Below are 27,527 nucleotides of genomic sequence, written 5' to 3'. Positions count from 1 at the left end.
AGCCGTCAAAGAAAACAATGAAATTGTTGTTTATATGCAATGCAAGAAAAATATTCTTAAAAATGACTATTAACTAAATATCAACCGTCACTTCTTGCTTTATTCAACTCTGATGTATTGGATCACTGCTATTCATCTTATTCCTCACATGTTGTTTGATTGTGTTTCTATGTAATTTTTCTACAAAGTCATTCAAGGCTGAAACTAATGAAGTGCCAAGACAAATTAACAACACCACATTACCTCACTGATTCAAGGGAAAACACTGATGTGTCGTTATTGGTGAGCATAAAAAAATGTTATTGCAATGTTGACTATACCCTGCAGAGTTTGTTGTGAGTTTGAGAATCCTGTTTCATGACTTACTGATATTTCAGGATTGGAGAGCTCACTCAGGAGTTTCTTAGCTTCAATAACAGCCTGATACAGCCTGAGGGAGTGGCCGTCACTTGCCACAAAGCAGGCGCTGGGAGAGTTACAGTACACACCTGAAGAGAGAAAGAAAGGCATAAATTGTAACAATTTATTACACTCGTTTTTCTAAATAAATATAAGAACAAGTACAGTACATTTAACAAACAAGCAAATATTAACTAGACTCCTGTTCAAGTCAAATAAACTATGTACACTCCAGCAACAATTGTATTAGTTGGAATCTATTTGGAAATGTAAAACTTTTATGGGTTTTATGAAGTTGAAATTAGTTATTTTCACAGGATTTGTTTATTTATATACAAATGAGGGTGAAACAGACTCAAGACTGTCAAATTATAGAAATTATATTTATGGAGATTTCATGTCCCAAAGCTAGTCTCAATTGGCCATAGTTAGTTATTCAGAAAAAAATAACTGCATTTCCTTCGTATTACTGAACCAAAATAACTGTTTGGGAAACAAAGGGAAATATGAAAATGAAGCTGTGCTAAATAAAAAGGCTTCAGAAATCTCCAAAAAATATAAATATTTTCTCACCTAAACAACTGCTGGGAATGAGCGTAGGCAGCCAGGCTACATTAGCAAATGCTGATGCATGGAGAGAATTGATCCGAGCTAGCTCGGAGACCCCGCCTGACAAAGACAGCGGGCCAACAGGGTCCACTCTCCATAAAATCAGCTCACTGTAGATCGCATTGGGATCCTGGGAAACCACACCCAGGGACACGCGGCTGGGCCGTGACCCACGGGGCAGAGACGTTGAATGAGAGAAAGCAGAGGAGCAGGCATCCGCAGGAGCCAGGATATTGTCTGCCTCTGGCGTCCTCAAGGCGTTGTGGTGCGAGGTGGTGAGGAGGAGAGGGAGTAATGAGTGACAGGCCAGGTCATTGAGGTGGAAGCGGTGGCCACAGTACCGGGACTTGTGAGAGACGCTGAGCACAGTGGAGAAAGCAGAGTCCTCCGCGAAGCTGACCGCCCACTGGTTCAGGGAGCCATCGGCATGTTTGGAGATCATGAGGACGTTAGGCGTGAAAATGCTTAGTCGAAGACTACTGCTGGGTGCAGATTTTCCTTGACCTCCGTAGCTTATTAGAGCAGATTTGGTTTGAGGCAGTGTGCTCCCAGGCGGTCGCTGTCTGCCATGTTGGATAGCCAGATCCACATTCTTGTTGCAGGCATACATGACCACACTGTGGCTCAGGGAGATTGCATCTCCTGTAGGGAATGCTACAGGGATACGGGACACAAATGACACCTGAGAGAGAAAGAGACACATCACAGCAATGAAATGTAAAGCAACTAAAACTTGCAGCTAAGAGAGTTAATGATAAGAAGGACTTTTTCTTTTCTTTTTTTAGCTTGAAACAGCTTAAGTTCCCATGTGAATGTGGTAATGACACAGATGGCACTGAAGATCATGAAATCTTTTTACAAAAGGGTTAGCTCAAAACAAAGGGCTGAAATTCTTCTATTCTCCATTCAGAAGTTGAGTGACAACTGACCTTCTGAAATTAATTCAGTCCCTAAGACAGTGATAGAGACTCGAGGGATCCAGCCTTCTTCACTTTCCCCTTCATATATGTAAAAAAGAATAATGTTCAACAGTACTTATGCTAATAATAATACCAGGATCCGGTCTGTTTTATATAATTAAAAGCAGCCAGGCCTAATCAACCTGAATGCCAATGAAACTAGGGATTCTTTTAGCTGCCTTGCCTGACTGACTAACTGCTATGTCACGAGATTCTCATTATTTCACCACTAATAAAAACGCATCAAGGGACTTCTGAATTTGATATGAAGTTGCACACAATTAGAATATAATTGTCTGAACGGCTGGATGAGAAGCCATTAGAACAGGAGCTAGACCATCACGGCTGTTAAAATGATTCACAACCTTATTGAGATGATAAATTCATTCCTTCCCACAAGAAGGGAATACAAACAAGTTGCTTGAAAGAGCAAAAAGACCAAAGGAAAGTCTGCTTAGTTTACAGTGCTCGTTAAATTATAAAGTAAAAATATAATTAATATTTGCTTTACTGTAGTTTCCCATAATAACACTTCTGGGTCTCTGTCATCACCAATGAACGTACCTGAGCTTGTCTGAACATTCCTGGCTGGTATTCATCTAACCAGTCCACATGCCAGACTAACAGAGAGCCGTCCATGGGATGGATACTGAACAACATGTCTGCCCCTTTATTCCACTCCTCTAACAGCACGTCCACCTGGTGCTTCACTGCTGCCAGAGGAAGCTCCACAGACTCGGGTCCTTGGGGGTCACTTGGTCTGTTACTAGTATCTTCTTCATCAAAGTTATCCTCATCTTCAGGATCTGGAAGAGAATGCAAACCATAGTGCCCAAGAGTAAATTGGTAAGACCAAGCATAACGCAATACATAAAAGTCTGACCTTTACATTGGAAAGTCAGAGTCTAGTTGCACACCGCTTTCAATAAAATATTAATGCCGGATCCAAGTATTTTTCTGTACCTTCATGGGAGCATTCGCTCTGTTGCTCAAGGCTGCCACGGAGCTGCTGCAGAAAGACCTCCATAGCTAAAGTGAAATGAAGCTCCTTGTTGTTGAGCCAGTGGACAGTAAAAGGACCTCCAGGTTCCTCGTCATCCATGGCACTCAGAGAGGAGATGGAGGGCAGCAGAGGAATGTCTGTGATGAAGACATTACAACGTTTAGAAAAAGAAGGCAAAGAATAACAGAAATTTACATAACATTAGATTGGGGGCATGCAGGACAAAAATAAATTAACTTCAATGAATACGAGTATGGTTTGAAGTATGCTAAAACATAACTCAAGCATACAAATACAATTCTACAAGACTTCTAAGCCTCAAGGCTGAAAGAATCTACAAGATTTTTCCCTGATTCAGGTCAAATTAAGCTGTCAAAACACAGAGGAACAAAATGAAAATGCCATACAATTACTCAGAGCAGCTCTCACTGTGCACAAAAGCTCATTGGGATGTTAAATAAACAACCTCAGGCAATCTACAAAATTTACAGCATTTTTGCCATAAGAAATACAAGGTGAAGGCCTCTGACCTCCAACTGATTTTATTCAAGCAGAGCTAACTATCTATGCAGTCTCCACGGTTTAGGAATAACTAATGTGTTGCTATACTGTAGGTGTCCTACAAATTCTTCACTAAATTTGGAGAATGTGTTTGGTGTTCAACAGGATACTGGTAACGAGGATCAACAGGATTATCAACTAGTTACAGAAACGAATGTATTTGAGTTTAACCTGTGGCAGGGTTGATGCTGGCAGCGATGTGGAAGTGGCAGAGAGCGTTGGCATGGGGCATGTTGCTGCTGCTCTTCTTGTGGTTGTAGTGTCGGCTCTGATGGTGAGGCAGGCAGCCAGTCAGAGAGGGCTGGGGCACATCCCGATACAAGGAGCCATGCAATGATTCTTGAAAATTCAACTGTGAGGAAAACATAAATTCTTCAAGTTAGATCATCGACAAACAATATTTTATGTGTTGTGACTTACAACATGCTGAAATTCTGATGCCAAAAATACGTTGATTGTGGTTACAGAAATTAAATCTATATTTTATAAATGTAGATTGCCTTGACTTTATCAACATGCTTTTTCCATAACTTACAAATGTATGTACAAATCACAGGAAGAATGAGATCTGGCATGAACCTCCACAGAGTTTTAGATCTTCTTAAATAACTAAAAGCAACAAGAGTTTTATATGGTTGGGCAGGGAGGTAAAGCACCATAGTTTCTCTTCAGGCTGGCACAGAGAAGCAGATTAAAAACTACTTTTGGAGGTTGATGTGAATGAATCAACTTGTTCTAACTAACAGGGCTTCACTACTCTCCGCCCAGCCTGACCTGAGCTACTCTGCTTTGGTGAGCAGGTGTTTCTCTTAGAGATGGGAATTTAATTTAATGTTATTGACGTTTAAATTACATTTAAAGGGTCAGAGCCAGAGAGAAACAGGCAGCATGGAAGAGTAGCTAAGCGAGAGGAATGTAAAGGGAACTGAAAATAAAAGTAAATGTAATTTAGTACTTGATGTAATTTGGGGTTTTTCTGTTGTTTCACAGTAAGGTGTAAATACCTACAGTTCTAGACTTGAGCTTCTGTGAATGCTAACGACAAGGTTTCAACTTGTATCAACAGTCTCATATGAATGACAGCCAAGAATTTGAAAGACAGAGCATCTATAGGTTCATGGAGAATATTTAACATAATAATGGGTTTGAATTTCAGATTTTATGCAGTAATATACTACAGCTGTAAGGCTTTGTCAAATATTGATAACAAATGTGTGTACACTTACCATTTGACTCTGCATGTGCCATACTGATGTGTGCAAAGCAGATACACATACTTTTGAAAGGTTGTGATGGAAATCCCATGTCCCTGTCTCCTCTGGAGGTGCTTAAATAGCATCCTTATCAAGAAACTTTGGGCTTAATTAACTTCATTGATTTTGTGAGAAATCTTGTACTGCTCATCCCACCCTCAGGCATCACACTAAAATGGAGTTTAAAACGGGGGCTCTCTCAGTACTGTCCATCCATTCAGCTTTGGAGGAGGAGAGTTAACTCAGACTACTGCCTGCATCACCCAGCACAGTCTGTGATGTTTAATGAATAATTCCACACAAGTACTCTTACAGACTCTCCTCAAGGCATAGCAGAGAAATTTGCATACCTATTTTTCTTGTAATCTAATGTGCCCTGAGCTCTGTAAGTGCCAGTGAGACCCATAACCATTTAAATGTCCATATCAAAATGGATGGAAGTACTGTGTTTGAGGCCTAGCTAGGCTGTCAGCAACAACGTACGTCACTTAATGCAGAAGACAACACCAGTACAAATGTGAGGTAGCAGCAGCAAAATGAGACAAAAAAACAACCATCAAAAGTCAAAGTTATAATTTTGAAGCGTTGCACAGATTACAGAAAGGAGGCAAATATTCTTCACTGATGCCTGACTTAAGCCCTACGAAGCTTCAAAAACCATCTTCATGTCTGATAGCCAATTAATTTTACCTTTTAACTCCACTAAGCCTTTTTTCCTATCTTCTTTCTCAGTCCTACATTAGCAATGGTGAAAATACAGCAGCTTGGCTTCTACTTCGGGCCCAAATGGGGCAAACCAGACATCATAGCATTTGTGCCAATTATTTTCCCACAATTATTTTTAATACCATTATGGTGACTCCGTTTGCATTTTGTAACCAAAATTGACGACTTAGCTTTTGGCACCTACAGTTATACTGTGTTATAATGAGAAGTGTTTCTGATATTTTGTCCACCCCATTTATATCAATAAGAGTAGACGAAATATTATACACAGCACTCATTAAAACGCAGTACAGCGCAACAGCACTGGAAACTACAGCCTCCAAAATGACCATAAAGTTTAATCAATACTTATCTAAAACAGTTTCAACAAAAACTGAATGTTTATACATCCATGGTTATAATTTATTGCAAGGTTGCCGGGCTGTTGTATTGGTGTGTTTTTTTAGTTAGTTGTACCTAAATAAACTGACTGTATTTATCTTAAGAAGAAATTACATTAAAGTAGCTTACTTCCTGTGCTGTTCTTCCTTGCGTCTTCCCATTGCAGGTGTTTTTCCTAGATTGACCAGCACATCTGAGTGTGTCACTGTGTTGGCCAGGAGCGTGGTTGTTATGGTAACCAGACAGGAGGCTGTCACCGGGCAACAGCGTCTCTGCCCAGAGCCGGCACACGCTGTCCTTGCAGCAGGTGAGCAGAACATTACACACTGCACCTCTGTTAGGAGAAAGGGAGGAAAGGAAAAAGGGGGGGGGGTAATGGAAAAGGATGAAGTCTGCTGAAGGGCACTGAACTTGTCAGTAGTGATTTCTATCATCTAACGCCAATAGTAGTATTCAACAGCAGGTCAGAGGAGAAACACCTGTAGAGAGATAAGTTAAGGTAAAGGCCAAAAAGTGAAGGTTAACAAAAATATTAATGACACAGGTGATGAAGAAATTACTAATCTAATCTTGTGCCTAATGTAGGTCATGCTTATAGAACACGTGTTTGCTTAAAAAGGGAAGCAATTGGAATATACAAACAGAGCAGATTGCCAAAGGGGGAATAACACTAATAACAATAATATTGTTTTGTTATTGTATCTGATTGACAGACCATAAACATAGCAGTAAAACCTGGATCATTCTGCCTTGGCATAACACTGTCTTACTGTCTAGGTTAATTCTCTGAGCTGATTGGTAGAGTAACAGTAATCTCTTCCTAGTCAGTTTCCAAAATGCTAGATCTGCTGTGAACTGTCACATTATAATTTCAGAGAACATTTACTGGTTACATAAGATTAGCAATGCTGTAACAAAACAGGGCAGAACAATGTACAGTGTGAGACTGTAATGGTGTAACAATTCTGAATTTGTTCCTTATAAGAGTTCATTCATTTTCATTCCACCCACAAAATACTGTACATTCGGCAGCTAAATAAACAGAAAAAGAGATACTACCCGTCTACCCAGTAAAACAGGTTATGTCAACTGGGTATTGTTTTAGTCATTATTGTGCTATTGTTAACTTGAGAAAATAAAGGAATCATGGCTGTAGCAAGGGGCTGTGAAATGCTGCCTTGACAGTGTCCGTACCGTGGCATGTACTTGCTGGTCTTCCTCCAAGAGAAGCCAGTAACAGAGCGGGGATGGGCCAGGTAGACAAAGGAAAAGGCCAGCTCTCCCTGGACACTGGTACTGGGTTCTGGAGGTGTGAAGAGTCTGGAAACACCTGACTTCCACTTACTGGTGCTATACCAGACTTTTACTAGGCAGTCATCCTGAAGAGGAGAGACAAACAGGGATCTAAATGATTCCATGCTGTAGGATGTGCTGTTACAAGTAGGTTGTGGGCCTGAAGTGTTTGGCTTTGTCAGTGTGAATAAACAATGCAAATGTAACTTGCACAAACTAGTTTGCATCAAAACCCGTACAGGTTTAGCAACTCCGGATAAAAGCCACTTACCTGTCCAGCAGTAGCAAAGAATTCCCCGTCAGGAGAGAACTTCATTAAACTGACCGGAGAGGCCGTCCTTCAGACAAAACAAAATAACAGTATTTTTAATATTAAATATTACATAAGTCTGTATTTTCAGATATATAATATAGAGCAAGTAATGGCAACTGTTTAAGACAGAATAAATAAGTTGAAATAAATGTACCAGTATTGGAACATCAAAACAATTACCAAATTGTCTATTAAGTACATAACTAAAAATAGTGTTGATATTGTAATAAGTTATCCAGTTTGAGTACATTTGGGGAAGAACAACACTCCAGTTAAAGGTTTCATAACAGAAAGCAATAAAATCACCATCTTAAAAACACAGTACATTACAGTTCTTACTTGCTCTGCCAGATGCATCTCCAGGCAGAATGAGAGTCTCTCATGGTCATTTCTGTCTGCTTTCCCGCTTCTTCAGCTTCATCTTTAACACCGTCAACATTAGACCACAACTGGAGGCTACTGGAGCCAGTTAAGAGAGTGCTGCCTGGGTACACAAAAACACATTCACTCTTTCAGGACGGATACCACCCAGGTCTTGTATATAATTTGTTAAAAATATACTGCAAGAGAGGTTTATGTACTGGAATTATAGTACCAACCCAACAGTGTTTTGAGGACAAAATTGGGTGTTTCTGTATTTTCAAAGAGCACAATGCATCAAAGTACCTGTGGGATGCCAGGCCAGGTTCCGTACCATAGACTTTAATACAAACTGACCAGTCTTCTGCCATTGGCAGTTCACCTTCTGTGCAAATAAAATAAAGAGAACATTTCTTTTTTTTTTTTTAATACGATGATAGAAATCGGACTAAAAAAACAACAATTTCCTTTTGTCCCTCATATCAGTAGTTACAACTGCATAACAAGAACCAACAGTGAAGCTGCTCTCATGTGATCCACATGTGATCATGCCGCATAGACAGCAGCTGTAAAAGTAGGGAACTTCTGCAATGAAAGAGGTACTGAGTTGTTTTTAAGATGTGTAAAATCTTTCCATTCCTTGAGACTATTCTTTGACTTCTCTAACAACAGAAGGCTGTTCAACACTGATACAGCAAACCTAGGACTTCTGCACTGCTATAGAACAGGAATAAACGGTAAACATGATTGCAAGACTTCATGCAATATTTCAGTAAGAATGTGTATGTGTGTTTGAAATATTTGTTCCTCCCTGGTGACTTTCTGATGAGTTTGGAGGAAAAATATTCTGCTCTATTTCAAATACCAACTGGCCTGAAAGTGAAAGGTCTCGATTTTCAGGATGATCTGAATATATGCATGACCAGCCTGTGACCGGATGATAATGTAGGCTACTCACAGTCAGCGATGTGTCTTTTTGATCTGGGTGCTGAACAGGCTCAAAGACACACACAATGCTTCCATAGGAAGCTGCAATCTGTCAGCAGAAAAAAGGAAAAGGCAACAAGTTACATAAATTTTTTCCAATACAGAATGAAAAGATATCAATGAAAACATATTTGCAAGAGCCATATATTATTTCACACATTATATTCCATTTCTAAATATGCAAAAAACTCAAACTATTGATTACAATTAAATGTACAACATTTGAAAGATACAACGAAGAACATTTCATTGTAAAATTGTCAACTGTATATCTATGTAATAGACTGCATGTTTTTGCCTACTAACTCATATTTCTTGTCGAAGTAAACTCCTTTTTCTTGACGTGATACAGTAAATAATGAATGTAGATCCTTATTCAAGATCCTAATTGGAAAGCCAACAAAAAAAATCTACAGCTTATTCTATAAACTATGACATGTCTCAACAGTAAATGAGTCCCTGGACAACAAACCAAAAATACCTTGAGCCGAAACAACCCAGTGTTGACTCAAGAATGTCTTGTCTAGCATATGCACACATCCCACTCATGCATTGGTTAGGGCTACATGCTATAGTGCTTTCCAACAGCCACAATGTTAAACAGACTGAATGGGTGAAATGTCTGTGGCAATGACCATAAATACCAAGCGTAACAAGGTCCGAGCCTTGGATAATACATGCTGTGTCTCTAACAGGGTAAATAATACGCCGACTGTCAGAGAATGAATACCATGAAGGAGTGAGCAACACACTCACACGTGCAAATGTGCATGTATTAATTGACTCACATACAAGCACAGTCTCACAAAATCTTTCTAGACACAAAAAATCTTGAGAACACAATTCATTTGTAATCAAAGTGCAGTGGAGAGCAAAATGTAACACATTTGCATATCTAACAATATATTTAACTCTAGTCCAGGGAATAAAGTAGTCAAGTCAATATAGTATATAATTTAAAATGATCACTATTTGTTGGTGAGATCATATTATGCTGCAAGAATATTATAACTGACATCTTAAAGCTCCTTTGAAACAGTGTTAACTTAACCAGGAACAATTTGCTGTTTTAGCTAACAAAGTTGATTTAATGCCACTGCTTTCTGCTGTTAGCAGAGGTTTCTCCCTGTTAAAATTGTGAGGTAGTCTAACACAGAGTTGTTTTGTGCTCTAAATAAATTTGTCTTGATGAAATTTCACAACGCAACCTGGTGGAACACCAATTAGCCTGCACTATTGTTTAATTATAACTAATTACTCGTTCAATATAACAAGTTTGGAAAATACATCGCGTTTCATTGCAGTGGGTCATTAATGCTTACAAAACGTATCTGAAGTACTACAACACAGTACGAGTGCAGGGGATGTGTGCTGAACAATGCTGTGTAAACAAATAGCATTGCAAATACCTCAGCATGGAGAGGGGCAGTGAGGTGGAACTGGCGAGCATAACAACTGAGCATGCTTAAACAGATGCTAGACCATGCTGGAGGCATGTGAGGTTACTTCTGGCCCAACTGAATTGGATTAAACATCACATGAGGGGAGTGGTTAAGGAATGGGTGAGCTTTTTTTTTTCTCCTCATTTGAATTAAATCAGGCCTGTCTGCTGTTTTAACAAGGCCACCAATAAAAAAATAAACCCAGATTACAGTGATGGCCTGTCAATGATGAGCTCTAATATCATTATCAAGTAATTTATCAAATGTATGCAGATGTAGTAATCCTGGAAAGAGGAATCGGTAATACTGTAGCAAAAATGCAGGACGGGATTCTATAGCACTCTCTCAAGCTTGAGAAGTATGGGAGATGAACATTAGAGGTCTGCAGAGATGGTACAATTTGTGATTTGGGGTTTTAACTGAAAACGGGTGACATTTGGTCATATATCCTCCAAATTCTGAATTATTTTCCCCTTGTAATCACTGCTACTGATATTAAAACAATACAAGATGGTATTATTATTATAAACAAACCCTGCAGATATTCAGACCTGACCTTTTGCAGCTTTGCAGTTGCAGATTTTATGGCATCAATCTACGGATGAAAGGACCAGACTCTAGAAGAAGCTAGTCATGAGTTGGGACTAACAGCGAGTCAGCTGGTGTCAGTAGTTTTATAACTTTCACATCTGTGTCTTAGCTTTTAACTTATTCATTTTAGAGTGTATAAATCATAGACATGAAACAGTGAATTCCAAACTTAAGGTCAGTGCTTAATCAAAATATACAATATAATTAATCTTGCTCCTAAATACTTTTTTGCAAATGGGACTAAGCCCAACACCAACTTCCTTCACAAAATCCACCAGAAAATCCTCCAAGACAACAAGAAAAAAAATCTGATCCAATTCTACGTTTAAAATATTCCTGTAGCCATCAGAAAGTGTACACACAAGCAATTCTCTTATTGTCTTTATAGACTCATCAGAAACATCAGAAAGACTACATAACATTAATACGTTTTTGCAAATCTGTCCCACATACAAATCGCAAACACACCACAACAGATCTTTTGTTTGTACCACTTAAAACCATTAAAGAGATCATCAATGGCATTACAGCACTGAATGTGCCTGCTGTACCACCGTTTGCTTTACTGGGTGATTTTTCCCTCACTTGGAGTTGATGACATGAAGCTCAAGTTCATTAAAAAGAGCCATTGATGTTGCCAACAAATGTCATTCCTGAAAACAAAAGCTGCCAACACTTATTAAGCAGACAACAGAGCTTGCCACTAATGTGCCTTGCAAAACAGTTACAGTTACAACAAAATTAGGTTGGGATTCATTGGGATTTTGCTGACACTCTGAACTGAGCTTGCCTACCACACTTGATCAAAGACACATTCCTCCAACCCCAATTATGTGGTCAGTAAAATAAAGTGAAGTAAAAGGAAGGAGAACTGTACGTGATTGTGCTGTGCAAAAACACACTTTTTAGTGCCCTCACTTTTTGTCACCGATCTCCTATTTTTGCAGTTTGATCTCTGTCAAAGTATTAAGGGTTGGGTATGAATATGATCTACAATGCAATATTGACTTAAAATATTGGCTTAAAGATAAAAAGATAAAAACTAAAATGCCCATCAAGTATTTGCATTTGAATATGCTTTTCCGATGATTAGCTGCAAACTAAAAACATTAATTTAAAGTGAAATGTTTGTACTGAACAAAAATGGTATGGCATTTCAGGAATGTCCCAGTTTGCGCATCAGCCTGAGGACCCAACATGACAGAGCAGCACTTCATTACTCTTACCTGTCCACCCTGCAGTGAGCAATCAACACAGCCGACCTGGATGTTGCCATGTTTGGCCCCTGGGATGATCTGCAGTCGCTCAAAGTCACTGCCCAAAATCACGACGTCACAACCTGAGGCATAGGCCTATTAAGAGACAAGGAGACAGCAAGAAGTCATGACGGACGGGCAGTGAGATGACGATGATAGTCAGATCCACCCAGAGAGAACTGCATGAAGGGTCACTCAAACTGCACTTGTCCTGGAGCCAATATCACTGCAAACATGTCACCATTCGACAGTTCTAGAGTACTAAGTAGAGTAGATAAGATTAGAATTCTACGCTCCATTTCTGTGGCTCTCAGAAGTAGATCTTCACATGTGCCGTGACTCACTATGACTGTGTCTCCTTAACAAGAGGACAGAAGGACAGAAACAGTTCTCCTATTGATCCATTCTCTAAATAGCATGGGAGTAGTATCTCATAGAGTTTGCTTTGAGATCACAGAGTGCAAAAGCAGTCAGAGGTACTGCCTTTGTATTACAGACATGCAGCACAGTCTAAACAAGGTCTTCCTGCAGTAGAGGGAAGCACTTTTGCACTATTAAGCACGACCTAATACAACAGTTAACATAACTCAATGAAATAAGCTCCATTGTAGTGCAAGTTTAAACTAGCATTGATATAATTAAGCATTTGACTAAGCTAACACATCCCTATCTGTCTGAATAATGGAGGGAGTTCATATTTTGAGATTTTTAGTAATTTACACCAGAAGTTTATGTAAAGTTGTTTTTAACAGAAAAGCTCCAATATAAAGAAAAACTTTTATTTTATCTGACAGTTTTCATTTTTAAGCAGTAAAAGTCTTATGAAGGTGTAAAATGTTCAGGAGTTAAGCATATTGGCTGTGGTACATCATTGTCATTCATGGATCCTTTGTTGCACCTGTGCTTAACTCGATTTGTTCCTTGAAAGATAGAAGACCAGTCCTTCTCAGCAGCATTGGATGCATAAAATTACCTGACATAAAATTCCTATTGCCTTATGGCCAGGTACTAGACAGGATCACTTTGACTTTGGTCTTAGACCATGGGGTAACACTACCCTTAGCAAAGCCTTCTTGCCATCAGTGCTTTTTTCCATACTGTACTTTCGCTCTGCTTTCTACGTTTACACTCAAAAGCAACTCAATGAACAAAAGTCTGTTCTGACAGATCAGTTTGGCCACCCGCTAAGACTCAGAGCTCCTCAATGGCTGGGAGGGAAATATTTCAAGAGCTTGAAATATCTTACCGTGAATGGCACATTGTTGATGCTCCCTACAGAGAAACAATTGTCTCCAGGGTTGACAGCCCCTGTGAGGACCTGATGGAGATTCATGCCTCTTGTTTATAGTCCCCTTGTGTTCCTTCCTCCTCTTTCCTTTCTCACAACACCCTCCCACTCCAGGTGAGATTCATAGGAAACCATGGAAAGGATGTGTTCATCTTCGTCTATAGCTTGCTCCACTACAGTGTCTCTACAGACTTTCTGTTAGGAAACAAGGAAGGGAGACATAAAAACAGAGAGATGTAAACAGAGAATGTTTTGCTTCAGTAAACATCAAGCCTAGAGCATATTTCTGACTCACGGGTATTGACTGCAAATTGATTTAACACTCTGCACTTACACACATATTATCAAGGAGGAAATAGATGATCTACAAATTGTTTCTGTTCCACCACATTGTGCAAACAGGCCATCAAGTGTTCTTAAGCCTTTTCTGCACCAATCCAAAACGGCATGAAATGAGTCTCACAATGTGACCTTGATGAACCTATGTGGCATACAGACAGCTGAAAAAGGCATATTGGCGTCAAAGCTCATTCGATCCCATTGGCCTATATTAAAATCCGTGCCATTTAGCGTGTCAGCCGTTTTAGAGGTTATCAGAGAGTTCTTTCACTGCAAAATAAACGCAGTCAGCTTGATTACTGACAAACTAATTACCATGCATAGGAACTGGAACAAGCAAGGTGATGCTGTACAAGTACAGTGTCACATTAACAAATAAGATAATACAGATAATCCTGGCACTGACTTTTAAGAAATGCATTTGTATGTACAGTATGTCACCTCAGTATGCTTGCAACAAAGTCCAATAGACTAAAAAGGCCATTGTTAAAAGGGTGCAAAGCAGGTGTCAGTGAGCCAAGTGGGTCACCACAGTGCAGACTTACACCTTACTACAACACTGCAAGCCCGGTTAATCCACTTTGTTCTGTGTCAACTTGTCTTACAGTCTTTGTCCACTAAACTTTGCTGCAGACACAGGTTTGGTCAACTGAGTAAACTAACACGCACAAAATATACAAATCCTTATCACATGTCTTACAGCTTTACTGATATATATCACTTTTTAGGCGCAAGATACACAACTTATTGTCATTTTAACGTTACAGAACAAAATAACATCTTTTGTGGAAAACAAGTCCTTGAAAGTCAACGTTTGGCCTACAACATTAATACAAAGTGCAGCAGTAACGGTATATTACAACTGGAGAAAATGTGAGTTAACGTTATGTTTCCTGTGCTGTGGCAACTCACGTGATAACGTTTCACTCGCCAGCACATTAAAACACAGCAAATGACACCACATCCAACTAACATTGTGTCACCCGTTTAGATAAAACGTATAATTAGGTAAGTGTCTCAATTATTTTAAGCAAACACTTCATATATTAGCAACAACTGTTTTAAAGTCCTCGAATGATGGCGCTAACTTAGCTGTCAAGTTTAGCTAGCCATCTGCAGTTTACAAAACAAACACCATTACACCACCAGTGTTAGAGAAAGCAATCAGCTACTTACCCTGTGCGGCTACTTTCTAACATGTCCTGTAGATACAATGATGACGGTTACCTCTTTCAACTGCTCTCTTTCATGAATGTATCTCTCCAACGTTAAATGTCACGGATTCGCTCTCCTCAGTTAGCTAGCGTTAGCGCGCACTAGCTTGTGTAGCTCTCTTTTAGCGAGCTCCTGAGCTACAATGCTAGCTGCAGGTCACTTATGGCACACATTCAGTGCCTGACAACCTCTTGCTTGCCAAGACGAGTTGCTATTTAGTTACCTCTCAAAATGCTAACCATAAGAAGGAGCCAACCTCTCCCCAAGGTTAGCAAATACAACGCTCCCAAGGAGGAAGCTTTTCCTTATGTTGAAGATGTGTCATGATAATGACTGTTTCGTTGCAATGCATTATGGTCCTTGTAGTTGCGTTTTGACAGCAGCGCTAGAGGGCACTTGCACTCTCCTGCCTACAGTTGAAGTAACATAAAGGTTCCCAATCTTTTTAGGTGATTTCATCTTGTGTAGTTTCTACATTTAAAATATTGTGGTTGTAGTCAGTGGCGGAAAGTAAGTACATTTACTCGAGTACTGCAGTACAATTTTGACATACTTGTACTTTACATAAGTATTCCCATTTTATGCTGCTTTTTACTTTTACTAATACACTACAATTCAGAGGAAAATGTTGTACTTTTTTCTCCACTACATGTATTTGACACTTATTGTTACTAGTTACTTTTTAACATAAAAACATATATGCTAATATGACACTATGCAGCATAATACTAATCTACCCAGTAGTATACAAAGTATGTCAAATTAGCTCCTCATTGACCGACTACAACATTTGAATGCTCTTGTACATGTATTTGTTGGTGGAATAATATAATATTCTATAATAATATAACACTGAGCCATTCTGTATAATTACTTTTGACTCTTTAAGTACATTTTGCTGACAATATTTCTGTACTTTTACTTAAGTAACATTTTGAATTCAGCACTTTTATTTCTACTTTTACCAAAGTAAACGATCTGAGTACTTCTTCCACCACTCTAGTGGACACCGCCCCAGGTGTGGCTCTTAGGCTGTGACCAAAGGAGGGAAATGCACACAGGTTTTGGTGGGAAGAACAAACAATGATATTTATTTACAGGAACGGAAACAGAATACATTAACTACATGTATGAAATGGTCAATCAGTAAATCAGTAGTGTTAGTGAGTGAGTGCGTGAAAGTGCAGTGTTGTATGGGGTACAATAAAGATAAGTAGCCTCCATCTAAACCAAACCAAACAAAAGAAACCATGTGGTGCAACAGGGAGACAGGGAGAGCCAGCGGTTAAATGAGAGAGAGGAAGAATGGGGACGGCTGATCCTAAATGCATACTGGATGGACTGGCAGTTGCACCCAGTTGCACTAATCCAAACTCTGCTTACCAGGACCTGAAGGGAGAACACAAAATACAAGCAGCAGCCCAGGGCAAGACACAAACCCACAGACCCTGGCAGAGCCAGAGGGCCGACACATGTCCTATATATTGTCAACATGAACAATGAACTATGTTCCTCCTGTTTTTTTTGTTGAGTGTGCACTAAATCTATAATTTTCAACTTCTGACTTTAGTGGTGTTCAATTATATTCCACAATGTGTGGTCAAATGTTTGGAAATTGAATCTAAATGTATCTTTTATGCTCTATTCTTGTCTGAGAAGAGGGACAGAGGTGGGGTGGGAGTTGTTTGAAGTCATAGCATTAAGCTTAAATAACCACAGGGTGTCACTCTTGCTCAATACACTGGATTCCAGTTTACTTTGACCTGTCCAAATGATTGAACTGGGCCAGCATTCCTGCCCCTGTTATCTCCTATGATTTTTTTTCTTCTTTTTCCTGAACATATTTCCCTTTTTCATCCTAGATATAAGCATGTATAAATATTTCACATTATTGCTATTTTCGTATCATGGCGAATGGTTGACGGAAATATGGCTCTAAGTCTTGCAAACACGATGAGATTCCTTTCATGAACACAGAATAAGCACAGCATAATATATAATCTTATATATATACTCTATGTAATATTTAGCCAGCACCTCACTCCTTAATTTCTACTTGCACTGTATTTTCGTACATTCAGCCCAAGCTCCACTGTAAAGGGCAAAACATTGTTGAATGGGGAAGTGACTGAGGATGGGGGGTTGGAGACTTCAAACTCAATTAAAGCATGTGGAGATAAATGGGACAGACACTCCATGAATAATTAAAGTGGCTGACATGTCAGTAACATTAGGGAAGGTCGGCGACATTTATTGTCATGGCAGTTGGATGGTGGTGATGATGAAACTGTTGACTTCCCAGTCAGGAAGTAGGTCACAGCATTATTAAAGATGTAGCTTCATAGTATAACTGTGCTAAATATTGCATCGCCTTTCAGCTTTGACACACACACGCATGACCACTGTATCACTGCAGGTTAAATTTATGTGCACTTGATGTAAGGAATTGACATAATACACACCTACACACAGCTACGCACACACACAATCCGTCCTATAGTGTCATAATGTCACCCTATCTCGTTTGACCATCTCAGTTTTCTACCAGTGTGTTTGACTTTGAACAAAATTCACAGAGAAAATAAAAGAGAATTCTTTCATAGACAAGCTCTAGTCCACCGTGTACTGTATAAAGGATATTGCTGTTCAGTGCGATATTGAATTCTTTGAGTTTGTGTAAGAGTGTGTAGTTCTTTGCCAGCAACAGTTTCTTTTTAGTGCACCCAAAAAAATACTGTTCCACACTCTCCTATTTGAAACTGGAAATAACTATGATAAAGTTTAGTTTAGGTTAGTTAAGTGTTAAAGGACACAACCGATACTGGAACTGAATCACTGACTAAAAGTATTATCTTATATAAAGAGTTTTCAGTTACAGGGAGCATCATGTACTCTCAGGCTAAGCTGTTATTTCAGTGGTAGAGTCAGAGAGGTGAAAGTTAGAAGAGGTCCTAAAAATATCTGGTCGCCTCTGTGTTTGGTCCAAGATCCTTCAAAACCTACAAGATTGTTAATCTGGAGAAAATGGTCACGACATGTCAGCACTGTTTACACATAATAACAGTAAACTAGACTGGTGACTAATGGTTATTGTTGAGGTTTAGGTTGTTGCCATTGTCTTAGCCTTTATCTCCAATAGATAGACCCATATCTATGATATCTGCTGTCCACCAACACTAGTAACAACAAATTATTTTACACATACTTTACACTCTTTGTTTATCTTACTATGAGTCCAGTAACATGTATTTCATGCTGGTAACCGTGAAATATGCAGACACAAGACGCTAAACCCACCACTCAATTTCATTCCCTCAAGTACAGTTTTGTTCAAGTGCAATTTTTAGTTTTATTTTTTCCTTGTCCGTCCTTTTCATGCTTCATTTTGTGTATTGCAGATGCTGATAGTGTATAGAGCACTCTAGTTACTCATCTATACTATGCATCTGTTCTTCTGCTGCTGTGAGAATTTCCCTGTGTGGGATCCATAAAGTTTGTCCTCTGTTATCTTTTTAGTTAAGTGGAAAAATATCAGTACATAACTTATTATTCATGTTCATGATCGTCTTGATTTTTGGTGTGCAAATTGATTATATTTTGGAAGAAGAAAATGAGATAAAGGAGAAAAATAGAAAGAACTGAATTTTTACATTATCTTTACACAGACACAAGAGGGCAGTATCGAAACATATAAAAATCTATCAAGGCTCTGCAATTTAACCTCACGGCCAAACTCACACTTGGCTGCTGCATAATTCCATTGTTACATGAGAAACAGGCACAGCATTGCAAATACAAAATACAGGTGGGTGAAAATACCCCAAACCACTGGCCTGCTCAGTTTTAACAATCATGTATCTCCAGATGACACCAACATAGATCTTGATTATGAAGTTTGGGTCTCACTCCAGATAACATGAACTGAGCCCCAGCTGCTCTGGAAGGTTGAATCAGTCCTTCCTAATGCATAATCCATGAGTTTTTATTTTCCCCTTGAAATGTGAGTTGTCTCTTTGAAGTGTTTTGTGGTATTATTATACTGTGGTTTGACGAGTAATAATGTTGATGTCTTGTATGAGCTGTAATTACTGGATCTGGAGGTAGGAGGGCAATGCCAAAATGGGCTTGAAGTTTCAGTGTGGCCGTGCTTTGATGTTTCATGGGGTGGGGGGTGGGGGGCGAGGCGAGGCTGCTTTTCCACTGGAGAAAATACCCACAAGTTGCCGAACTTTTTCTTACAAACAGGGACATGAGTGACTAACCATAATGAAGCATAATGGCAAATCAAACAACTGTTCTTTTGAAGAGACTAACCATTTAGCATTTGGCTTCAGTAATCACAAAATGATAAATACTCTCATCTCAGGGTAATTATGTGTATCCTTTAAACACTCATCAAATGATAAGCTTTCGTTTTCGTGTATATGTGCAAAACTGCACTGAGAGGGATAATGGGCTTTGTTTGCACTCTGGAAACCAAACCAGCTGCACTGCACTGCATGATAATATTGTTTTTGTTAGTGCCATCTCAGGCAGAATTTCCATGTTTGTAATCCACCGGCTCTTTCTCCTCTGTACTATCATTTCAACACTGTCCTACATGTCTGCGTAATGCAGTGACCTGAGTCAAAGCGTCCTTGGCTGTGAATGTTGTTGAGTCAACTGGAGGTGTGTTTATGTTTTTGGCTGTCAGCTCTTGTGAAGGCCTGCGTACATCAGCGCACGCATCCATCTGTGCGCGCGTGCACGTGGACATGTGTGCGTCATTGCATGAGGTGTCTATGAGTGTATCTCCTGTGTGTTTGTGTCGCTCTCGAGCACAGCTTCGTCCTGCAGGGGTGACTGTGAAACGATGGGAACAGACATTACCATCGGAGGAAGAGGGGTTAGCAGGCAGGCGGCAGGATATCCCATCACATTAGGACTTGCTGCTGCGCCCACTTCCTTCAACTCTTCCCAGCAGCCGGATCCAGAAAGAGGTCAGCAGAGGTCAAGCAGTCTCCTCCCTCTGTCATTATCCTTCCATCACCTGCCGCCCTCTGTGCTGACAACAGAACTTTCTCTTCTCTCTCTGCACTCTTTACTCATGGCACCAGCTTTAGCTCTTTATGAGCCCTCACCCCTTTTATTTTCCTCTTGTCTGACTTTGCCTTTATGATTTTCACATCTTTTTCTCTCTCCATCTGCTCCCCAGTTCTCATTCCTTTCTTAGCCTTTTATTTGTCTCTTTTTTGCTCTTTTGATAGCCCCGCGTCACTCTCAATTTCCCTATGTCATTTTCTCTCACAGATGCTGAAAACTCAGGGGTCCCTCTTTCTGAGACCTTTTCTTGAGTCTGCAGCTGATCTCTAGATTGCAACAGAGCTATACACCCACTGCTGCGTTCACAGACAGACTGGAGATTGAACTAAATTCTTTCAGAGGAGGATCTCTGGTGAGTTTTTAGCAATAGAGGAGAAGACGAGCTGTGTATTGTGAGCCCTGAGAGCGCAGCCTAATATGTGTCAAAAATACAGCTAAAATCTGGGGCAAGTAATGCAATATAGATGTTATGTCATCATGAATATTTCATGAAACACAACAATGTACTATAATAGAATAATGTATGGGTATTGACTAAACTGAGCAACAGAAGTGATAATTTGATGTCTTAATATTCTGTCATGCAAATTTAAAATGAAATATTTCAGCCATCTTAGCAAAACACAATAGCTGCCTCCACACAGAGCAAACTTCATCAACTTAATTCACATTTTAAACAATGTTTAAACAATATTTTAGCAGTATCCCACCCGAAACTGCATATTAGTGATTTTCATCTCACTTATAAGAATTGAAATTCACAAAGTTGTGCTTTATACTGAACGTCTCTCCTTGTTTTGAGCACTAAGACTCAGTGGTTCACACGTATTTGAGCTGGATTTGCCTAGATGTGTTTTGACTTTGTTTGAGCTCAGGTCTCTTCATCATCAGATGCTTTGGCATCATTCTTTTGTCTGGCTGCCTCCTCCTGTCTCAGGAAATGTGGAGTGAACTTGCTTAATGAGGAGACAAGAATATTTTTACATGATTTAAAGAGAGATCACAGAGCAGGCGTCCAGAACACATCTCTCTCAAACAACACACATCTGATAACAAATCAGATACAGTGTAGACACACTGACTGTAGATGAAAAACACGTACCACAGGAAACTTTTCTGTCTCCTGTCGTAAGAAACTAGACTCACATATATACAGTATATATAAAGTGTACAAATGTCCAAATTCAGCACATGTGAAAAGTTGCTATTTTTGACATAACGTATACAGTTTATATCACCTTCACTTAAATGATCCATAACTTAGGTGAATGTCGCGTTGCTAAAAACAATTCACTCTAGTTGACCTCAAATCAAGAATCATATCATGTTCAAACACTGAACTGTCCATATTTTCTACAACATCAAATTATCTGTCAGTAGTAAAATTTGAAATCCAGCATTTAGTGGCTTTGACAGATTGTTGAGTTACGGCTGTTGAATATACCTGTAATGGCTCTGGTTGGGCCATTATCCTCCATGATATCTGGTTATTATCCCTGTCTGATTTATACTGCTTCTGTCGACCCTCACCCACGGTGACCTACATTCACTTTCATCTCACCCATCAATCATTTAGCAGTTCAAAGCCAAGGTCTGTCTGTAGAGGAACGCAGAGGGCTTGATCATAATGGCATTAATTCTCCAATGACACCGTTAAAAAAGTGCCCAATATTATGCACCTAAACGTGCTGTCACTGTGCGGCTGTGGATGAAACTGAATACAAACTGCAACACACCAAGAGATGATAAATGGGAAGCAGATTGTTTTGACAATCATCATCAATGAGTGGATTTATCCGGCCGTTATCAAGACCTGCAGTAAATGCATATTCTGTGGTTTTTCAAGGTCAGAGTCCCGTTTCAACAAATTCTTCCCTCTCCTGTAATATGGACCTTAAATCCATTCATCCACAAAAATGACCCACTGTGCAGAGATACTTAATTAGAATCAACCCCTGCAGACACCAAAGAAAAAACACAGAATGACTCATTAGACAACAGCGATGGCAGAATATGTAGCAGACTGCAGTTCAGTGGCGTTAAAAGAACATACTATTCACACACAGCAAAGGGCAAAGAGAAGAAGAGACGGAGACAGACACAGATGGACAGAATGGGAGTGAGGAGGAAAGACAGAGAAATGCCTCGGACTGAAAAATAGATGAGTACTATGGGTGTGTAAGAAGAGGCTGGATGACTTATTCAGAAGGGACTGTGTGTGTACATGTCATTAAATCAGCTGCTATGCCCACATCCAGCCACCCAGGTGAGGTTAAAGCTGGAGCTCAGGGAGAAAATTGAGACACTGGGGTCGGATCTGGATGTGGATTTGGATCTGGACCAACGGGCCTGGGATGAAGATGGGAATAATAATATGCAATGTCAGGGGAACATCTGCTTCCACTTTGTATGCCATTGTAGTTCTTCCGAGCTATACCGTGCTCTGCAGCATCATTTTCTCATAAAATCAATTCCAGTCAACACCTGATATGCATCGGTAGGCGCAACAAGGTGAGCAGAGGTACACTGCCACGGTGTGTACACAAATATTTTGCTTGCTCCTGTAGACAGAGCAAAGAAACAAAGGTCAGCTATGTTTCCTACAAAACTATGTGATAGAATGTGAAAACTGGGCAAACTTTTCAAATATTCTTCACAAAAATCAATAATTAATCAAGCTGCTGCATTAGCTTGTACACAATATAAATACATTCTCAAAATCATTCTGCCTTTCATGATACCATTGTGGTAAATTACCTCTACCTACCTCCCATTTTGCTAACATTTATTTTGGTGCATCAGCTCCCCCACACAGCAACTAATAGGGGGTAAAAAGAGAACACACAGGTCCAGACTCTTGAAAGTCAAAATCAGGATATTTGATCATATATTGGCACACAATGCCGAAATGCCATTCACAAATCCAGGGATGTGTTTAAGTACAGGTGATCCTGTGTCGTCAACACCTCCACCTGGGAGGCAAATTACAAACAGACTCCATCAGGACGGACACAGCCGTACATATTGTAGGTAACACATGTATGAGGTATAAATAAATACATTTATGAATAAGTCAAATCAAGAAAATAAATGAATAAACAAACAAAAATATGAAAAAATTGGAAAAAGAAGGGATTAAAAGGAGGTAATGTCTCTCAGTGAAATTTGATCCAAGTGTACATCAATATCCCAAATCCAGTAAGACACTTCATAGACAATTTAAGCCAACTAAATATGATTTCCCCTGTATACAACTTCTTGTTATCACTCGACTGAAGTTCCTTTCTTAGGTCGTGTGACACTTCAGGAAGGTCCATCTGCTGGAAAAGGGAATATGGAACATTTTTGAAAAGAAAAAAGGTAGTAAATGAACGTTGTCTTTAGAATATTTTGTCACAGATCAATAAATATAATCCCAGCAATACTGCTGTTTGGTTATGTGATGACCCAGTTTGTTTACCTGAACCCTCACTGGTAGTCCCTCTCCACCTTACGGCTCCATTTGCAACTGACGTCAACAACCTCTTCTGTCTTTCAGACCTCATCACCAGCATGACGTCCATTTGTGAGGTAGATGAGGGAAGGAGGAGGACACAGGCCCACATGCACAAGCACTCAGCCCACCCACCCACACACACACACACACACACGCACACACTGAGTCGCATCTGAGATTCTAAAGACTATGCTCTCTAACTGTCACTCCTAGTTACAGACCTATCATGCAGAAATGCTGACTTATTCATGGCTTTCATGCAAACCTGGATGCAGAGAGGAAACTGAAGCTGGCTGGGGCAAGGCCCAGCAGGCTGGTGTGTGTGTGTGTGTGTGTGTGTGTGTGTGTGTGTGTGTGTGTGCATGGTCTGTCTTACACTACTTTGCTTACTGTACCTTACTCAGCCATGCTTTACATCCTTTTGCCATTACAGGTCAGACACACACACACATATTCAGGATGTATGTGCTGACGTAGATGCCTCTGGCTTACACCCAGGGCCAATTTCTAATAAGGCTAATAATATTTTTGGCAGCTGTTGACTACATATTCATGACAGGAGAGAAATACAGATTTTGCAGTGAGTAAGGGCGAATACATTTTATCCCTGAATTATCTGGTTATATTTTCATAATACAGCATATTCACTGATAGTAGCCTAAAGCATGGCTTACAGATAATTGCACCTCTGTTGGTTTAGAAATGCCTAGATAGTCAAATAAAGCAGGACTCTGTTAGAGGCCAATATGCAACACTATAGCAGCATGAAATCGATGACAGCAGGTGAACTATAATTAAAGATGATAAAACATCCTAAAAATTGTTAAACGAACATTCACACATGCACACACGGGTTGTCTATTTGTTTCCTATTCTTGTCGGTGTTTAGAGGTGAAAATAGTGATAAGTAGCTGATGTTTGTGGAGCTGTATGCAAGTCAGTCATCTCTGAATACAAATCAGTTACCAGAAACCTTTTTGCTACCAGCAGTGCTGCTTGAACGTGTAGTGCTGATGGAGTAAAAAAAAAAGAAAGATTCACTCAACTGGAATTTTCTTGGAGACCAATTAAAATGGTGTGAAAGTGGATGGCGCTAGAAAAATGTGAATGCTCTTCCTGTGACACTGGGTGATTCTTTTTTTCTGTAATTCTTACTATTGATTACTTATTATTATAATACATAACCACCAAAACTCTGTGTGTTTGTGTGTTTAAGTATATATTTGTACTGTATATGCATGTCTGTGTGTGCGGGTAAGGGATCTTTACAACATTGAAGTCATAACTAGGGCATCTGACTGTCACTCCCTGTAGGGTTTTCTTATGATTCAAGCTCCACTTTAGATACTTTATGCATGTATATGTGTGTTAATCTGTGTCAGTGTGCACATGTCCACACATATATGCAGATGAGTGCATGTGTGAGAGACAATCTCCCTGCTTGAGATGACTGTCAGGCATCTAATAATCATTATTCACTTTTTTTTTTGTTTCCTGCCTTCATGTTGAAACTGACACTTTATCTTCCAGGATCAGTTGAATATATGATTTGAGGTATTTGACAGGTACCTCACACAGAGATGACATATCAGCTGTACAGTAAATATAAACGCACAAACACACATGTAGGAAAAAGTTTACTCATGCACACACGGAGGAATACACATCTGCCAACAAATCCTTCGTTCTGTGCATTTTTTTACATTTTTAGTCGATACCAAGACTTGTGATACCAGTATGGACTAGGTAGACAGATGTGGATGGTTTCAATAGGCTATTTTACATGTATAACTGGTCATCTGCTATATCTATTACCTGGCATTATGATAGTTTCCTTATATTGTAGCTAATTAAATCTGATTTGGCTTACCGTAATACAATAGTCCTTTCCAAATTGAGGCCCATGTGCTAATTGTTAAAAAGCACACATCCTGTTAAAACACCCTTAATTGCTTCAATCCCCGGTGTTTAAACACCCATGAATTCATGTTGTATCATTTCTAAGTTCAGTTTATGTATTAGTTTAGTTTTAATGTTGTCTGATGAACCTCCGGTAGAGACAGACTCAAGGGTTTTGGAGTGAAAAATGTACAGCGACAACAGCTGAATAATTTCCCTCTCTCAAGCCAAACTGCCGAAAATACAGCTGGGACACCTGTGTAGCCCGATGAGCAAAATGTTTAACTGTGGGACCCAATGGTGAGCACTTCATTTTCCTTTGCTCAGTTCATTATTTTAAAATTTTCTGGGCTCCACATTTTCAAACAAATGTTTCCTCTGATGAAAAACTGGCTGTGAGGCTGCGACTACTGTAATATTTTCATTTTGCTTTCCTGTAGTACATCACATTGACTTGGGGAGCTTTGGTAATATAACACAAACAACTCATTTAGATGACAATCTCTCTAAAATATCCACAATATGGGACACTTTGACACCTTTATACAAAATGATATTTGGGTCCCGAGAAAGCTGTTTGTAAAATACTTAGTTTCTCAGGACAATTCCACATATGAAGTGAATGAATACACTTACAGTAGTTGTTGAGTATAGTGATATGTACTATACTACTACTACTAATCAGTTCACACTTCATAATTAATCACTATGATGGAAGTATTTTATTTTTTCCTTATTCCTCCTATAGTTTACTTTGTGACATGTTAAATCTCAGCAGATGGATTTTGTTCACTGTCAAGCTGTCTAATATCATCGCAGACCCTCACAGATAAATTGGCCTGGTGCCATTCACAATGAACAGTCAATCATAGTTTTTTTTTCACATTTCTCTTCTGTAACTGTACCTAATATTAATAATAGTAATATTTTGGTCCCTATTATTTCTGCAAGTGCTGCAGACTCATTATACAGTGTACTGAACCTGGACAAAGTTTCCACAAACCCACAGTGTCACCTTCAAGCCTGTAGCTGTTTACCAGTGTTAGTCTAGATCCTTATCCTCACTTTCCTGTCTGTTTCCAGCATGACGACAGAAACAGCAGAATACAGTCCATGTTGTGAATGTAGATATAGCTGTCGTACTCCCAGAAGTCCCACATGGAAAGGTTCAGCAATCAGCAGTATGTTAGCCACACATTTTAGATGGAACTACATGTTTACTCTTTTCCACTTTACACCTTTTGGGGAAAATAACAGGCTGCGGTGCCCATTAAAGTACTAAGAGGAGAGGTAGCAGACAGATTCAGTGATTGGCCTGCAACAGTACAATGGCAGTTACCACTGTAAATGGGCTCTGCTCCTTTCTCAGCTGTCTGTATGATCCACAGGTGAGCAGTAGCCATTAGCACTCTGGCAGCAGCAGCAGTGGCAGTTTTAACAAATGATGTTCCTCCAGTGGTCCAGCTGTAAAACGCACAGCCCAGCATGCTTTGAACATACATCCTATCACCTATATCATAATGTGATATGAAAGCAACAAAACCCCAAACCTGCCGAGTCCCACGGTCACACAACAGACCGTCTGTGGGTTTGTTATTTCTCAACAAGCATCTTCTAAACCAATTAAGATTATGTGAACTGGAGAGTGTGAGTGTGTGTGTTTGAATTATGTCTCATTAAGTATTAACATACACACATATTGAGTATTAAGATGTCCGCTGCAGTGGTGGAATGTACAGAAGTACATTTATTTTGAGGTGTTACTTACTTGAGTATTTCCATTTTATGCTGCTTTATACTTTACTACTCATTCACTACATTTTAGAGGGACATATTGCACTTTTTTTTTTGTTTTTGTTTACCTCACTACCGTTATTTCACGGCTAGGGGCAAAAAAGCATGTGATCATCTTATAAAACATGATGCATTTTATAGTTTAAACTACCCAACAATATATAAGTTATTGAGATGCTTGATGCAGGCATCAGTGGTAATTAAAACAATAAAAACAACACTCTGTATAATGAGTACTTTTACTTTACTTTTACTAAGTACATTTAGACAATAATACTAAA

General features: G+C 39.4%; 1 protein-coding gene across 1 annotated transcript in view; it reads right to left on the bottom strand.

Annotated features, from left to right (window-relative positions):
- Positions 1–13,466, bottom strand: part of LOC139283777 (dmX-like protein 1) — a 46,441-nt gene extending 32,975 nt beyond the window's left edge. The window contains exons 1-13 of the mRNA XM_070903814.1: positions 13,380–13,466; positions 12,104–12,229; positions 8,816–8,893; positions 8,164–8,239; positions 7,837–7,981; positions 7,456–7,522; positions 7,086–7,270; positions 6,021–6,225; positions 3,703–3,883; positions 2,931–3,107; positions 2,532–2,773; positions 973–1,690; positions 367–488 (exon numbers count right to left, since the gene is read on the bottom strand). Of these exons, the coding sequence (XP_070759915.1) occupies positions 367–488; positions 973–1,690; positions 2,532–2,773; positions 2,931–3,107; positions 3,703–3,883; positions 6,021–6,225; positions 7,086–7,270; positions 7,456–7,522; positions 7,837–7,981; positions 8,164–8,239; positions 8,816–8,893; positions 12,104–12,229; positions 13,380–13,466 (2,409 nt within the window). The remainder of the gene's footprint in view (positions 1–366; positions 489–972; positions 1,691–2,531; positions 2,774–2,930; positions 3,108–3,702; positions 3,884–6,020; positions 6,226–7,085; positions 7,271–7,455; positions 7,523–7,836; positions 7,982–8,163; positions 8,240–8,815; positions 8,894–12,103; positions 12,230–13,379) is intronic.
- Positions 13,467–27,527: the final 14,061 nt, after the last annotated feature.

The sequence above is a fragment of the Enoplosus armatus genome, chromosome 4, assembly GCF_043641665.1.
Source record: "Enoplosus armatus isolate fEnoArm2 chromosome 4, fEnoArm2.hap1, whole genome shotgun sequence".
Lineage (NCBI taxonomy): Eukaryota > Metazoa > Chordata > Actinopteri > Centrarchiformes > Enoplosidae > Enoplosus > Enoplosus armatus.
The sequence above is the reverse complement of the archived record's forward strand: the minus strand, read 5'-3'. Positions and strand labels throughout refer to the sequence as shown.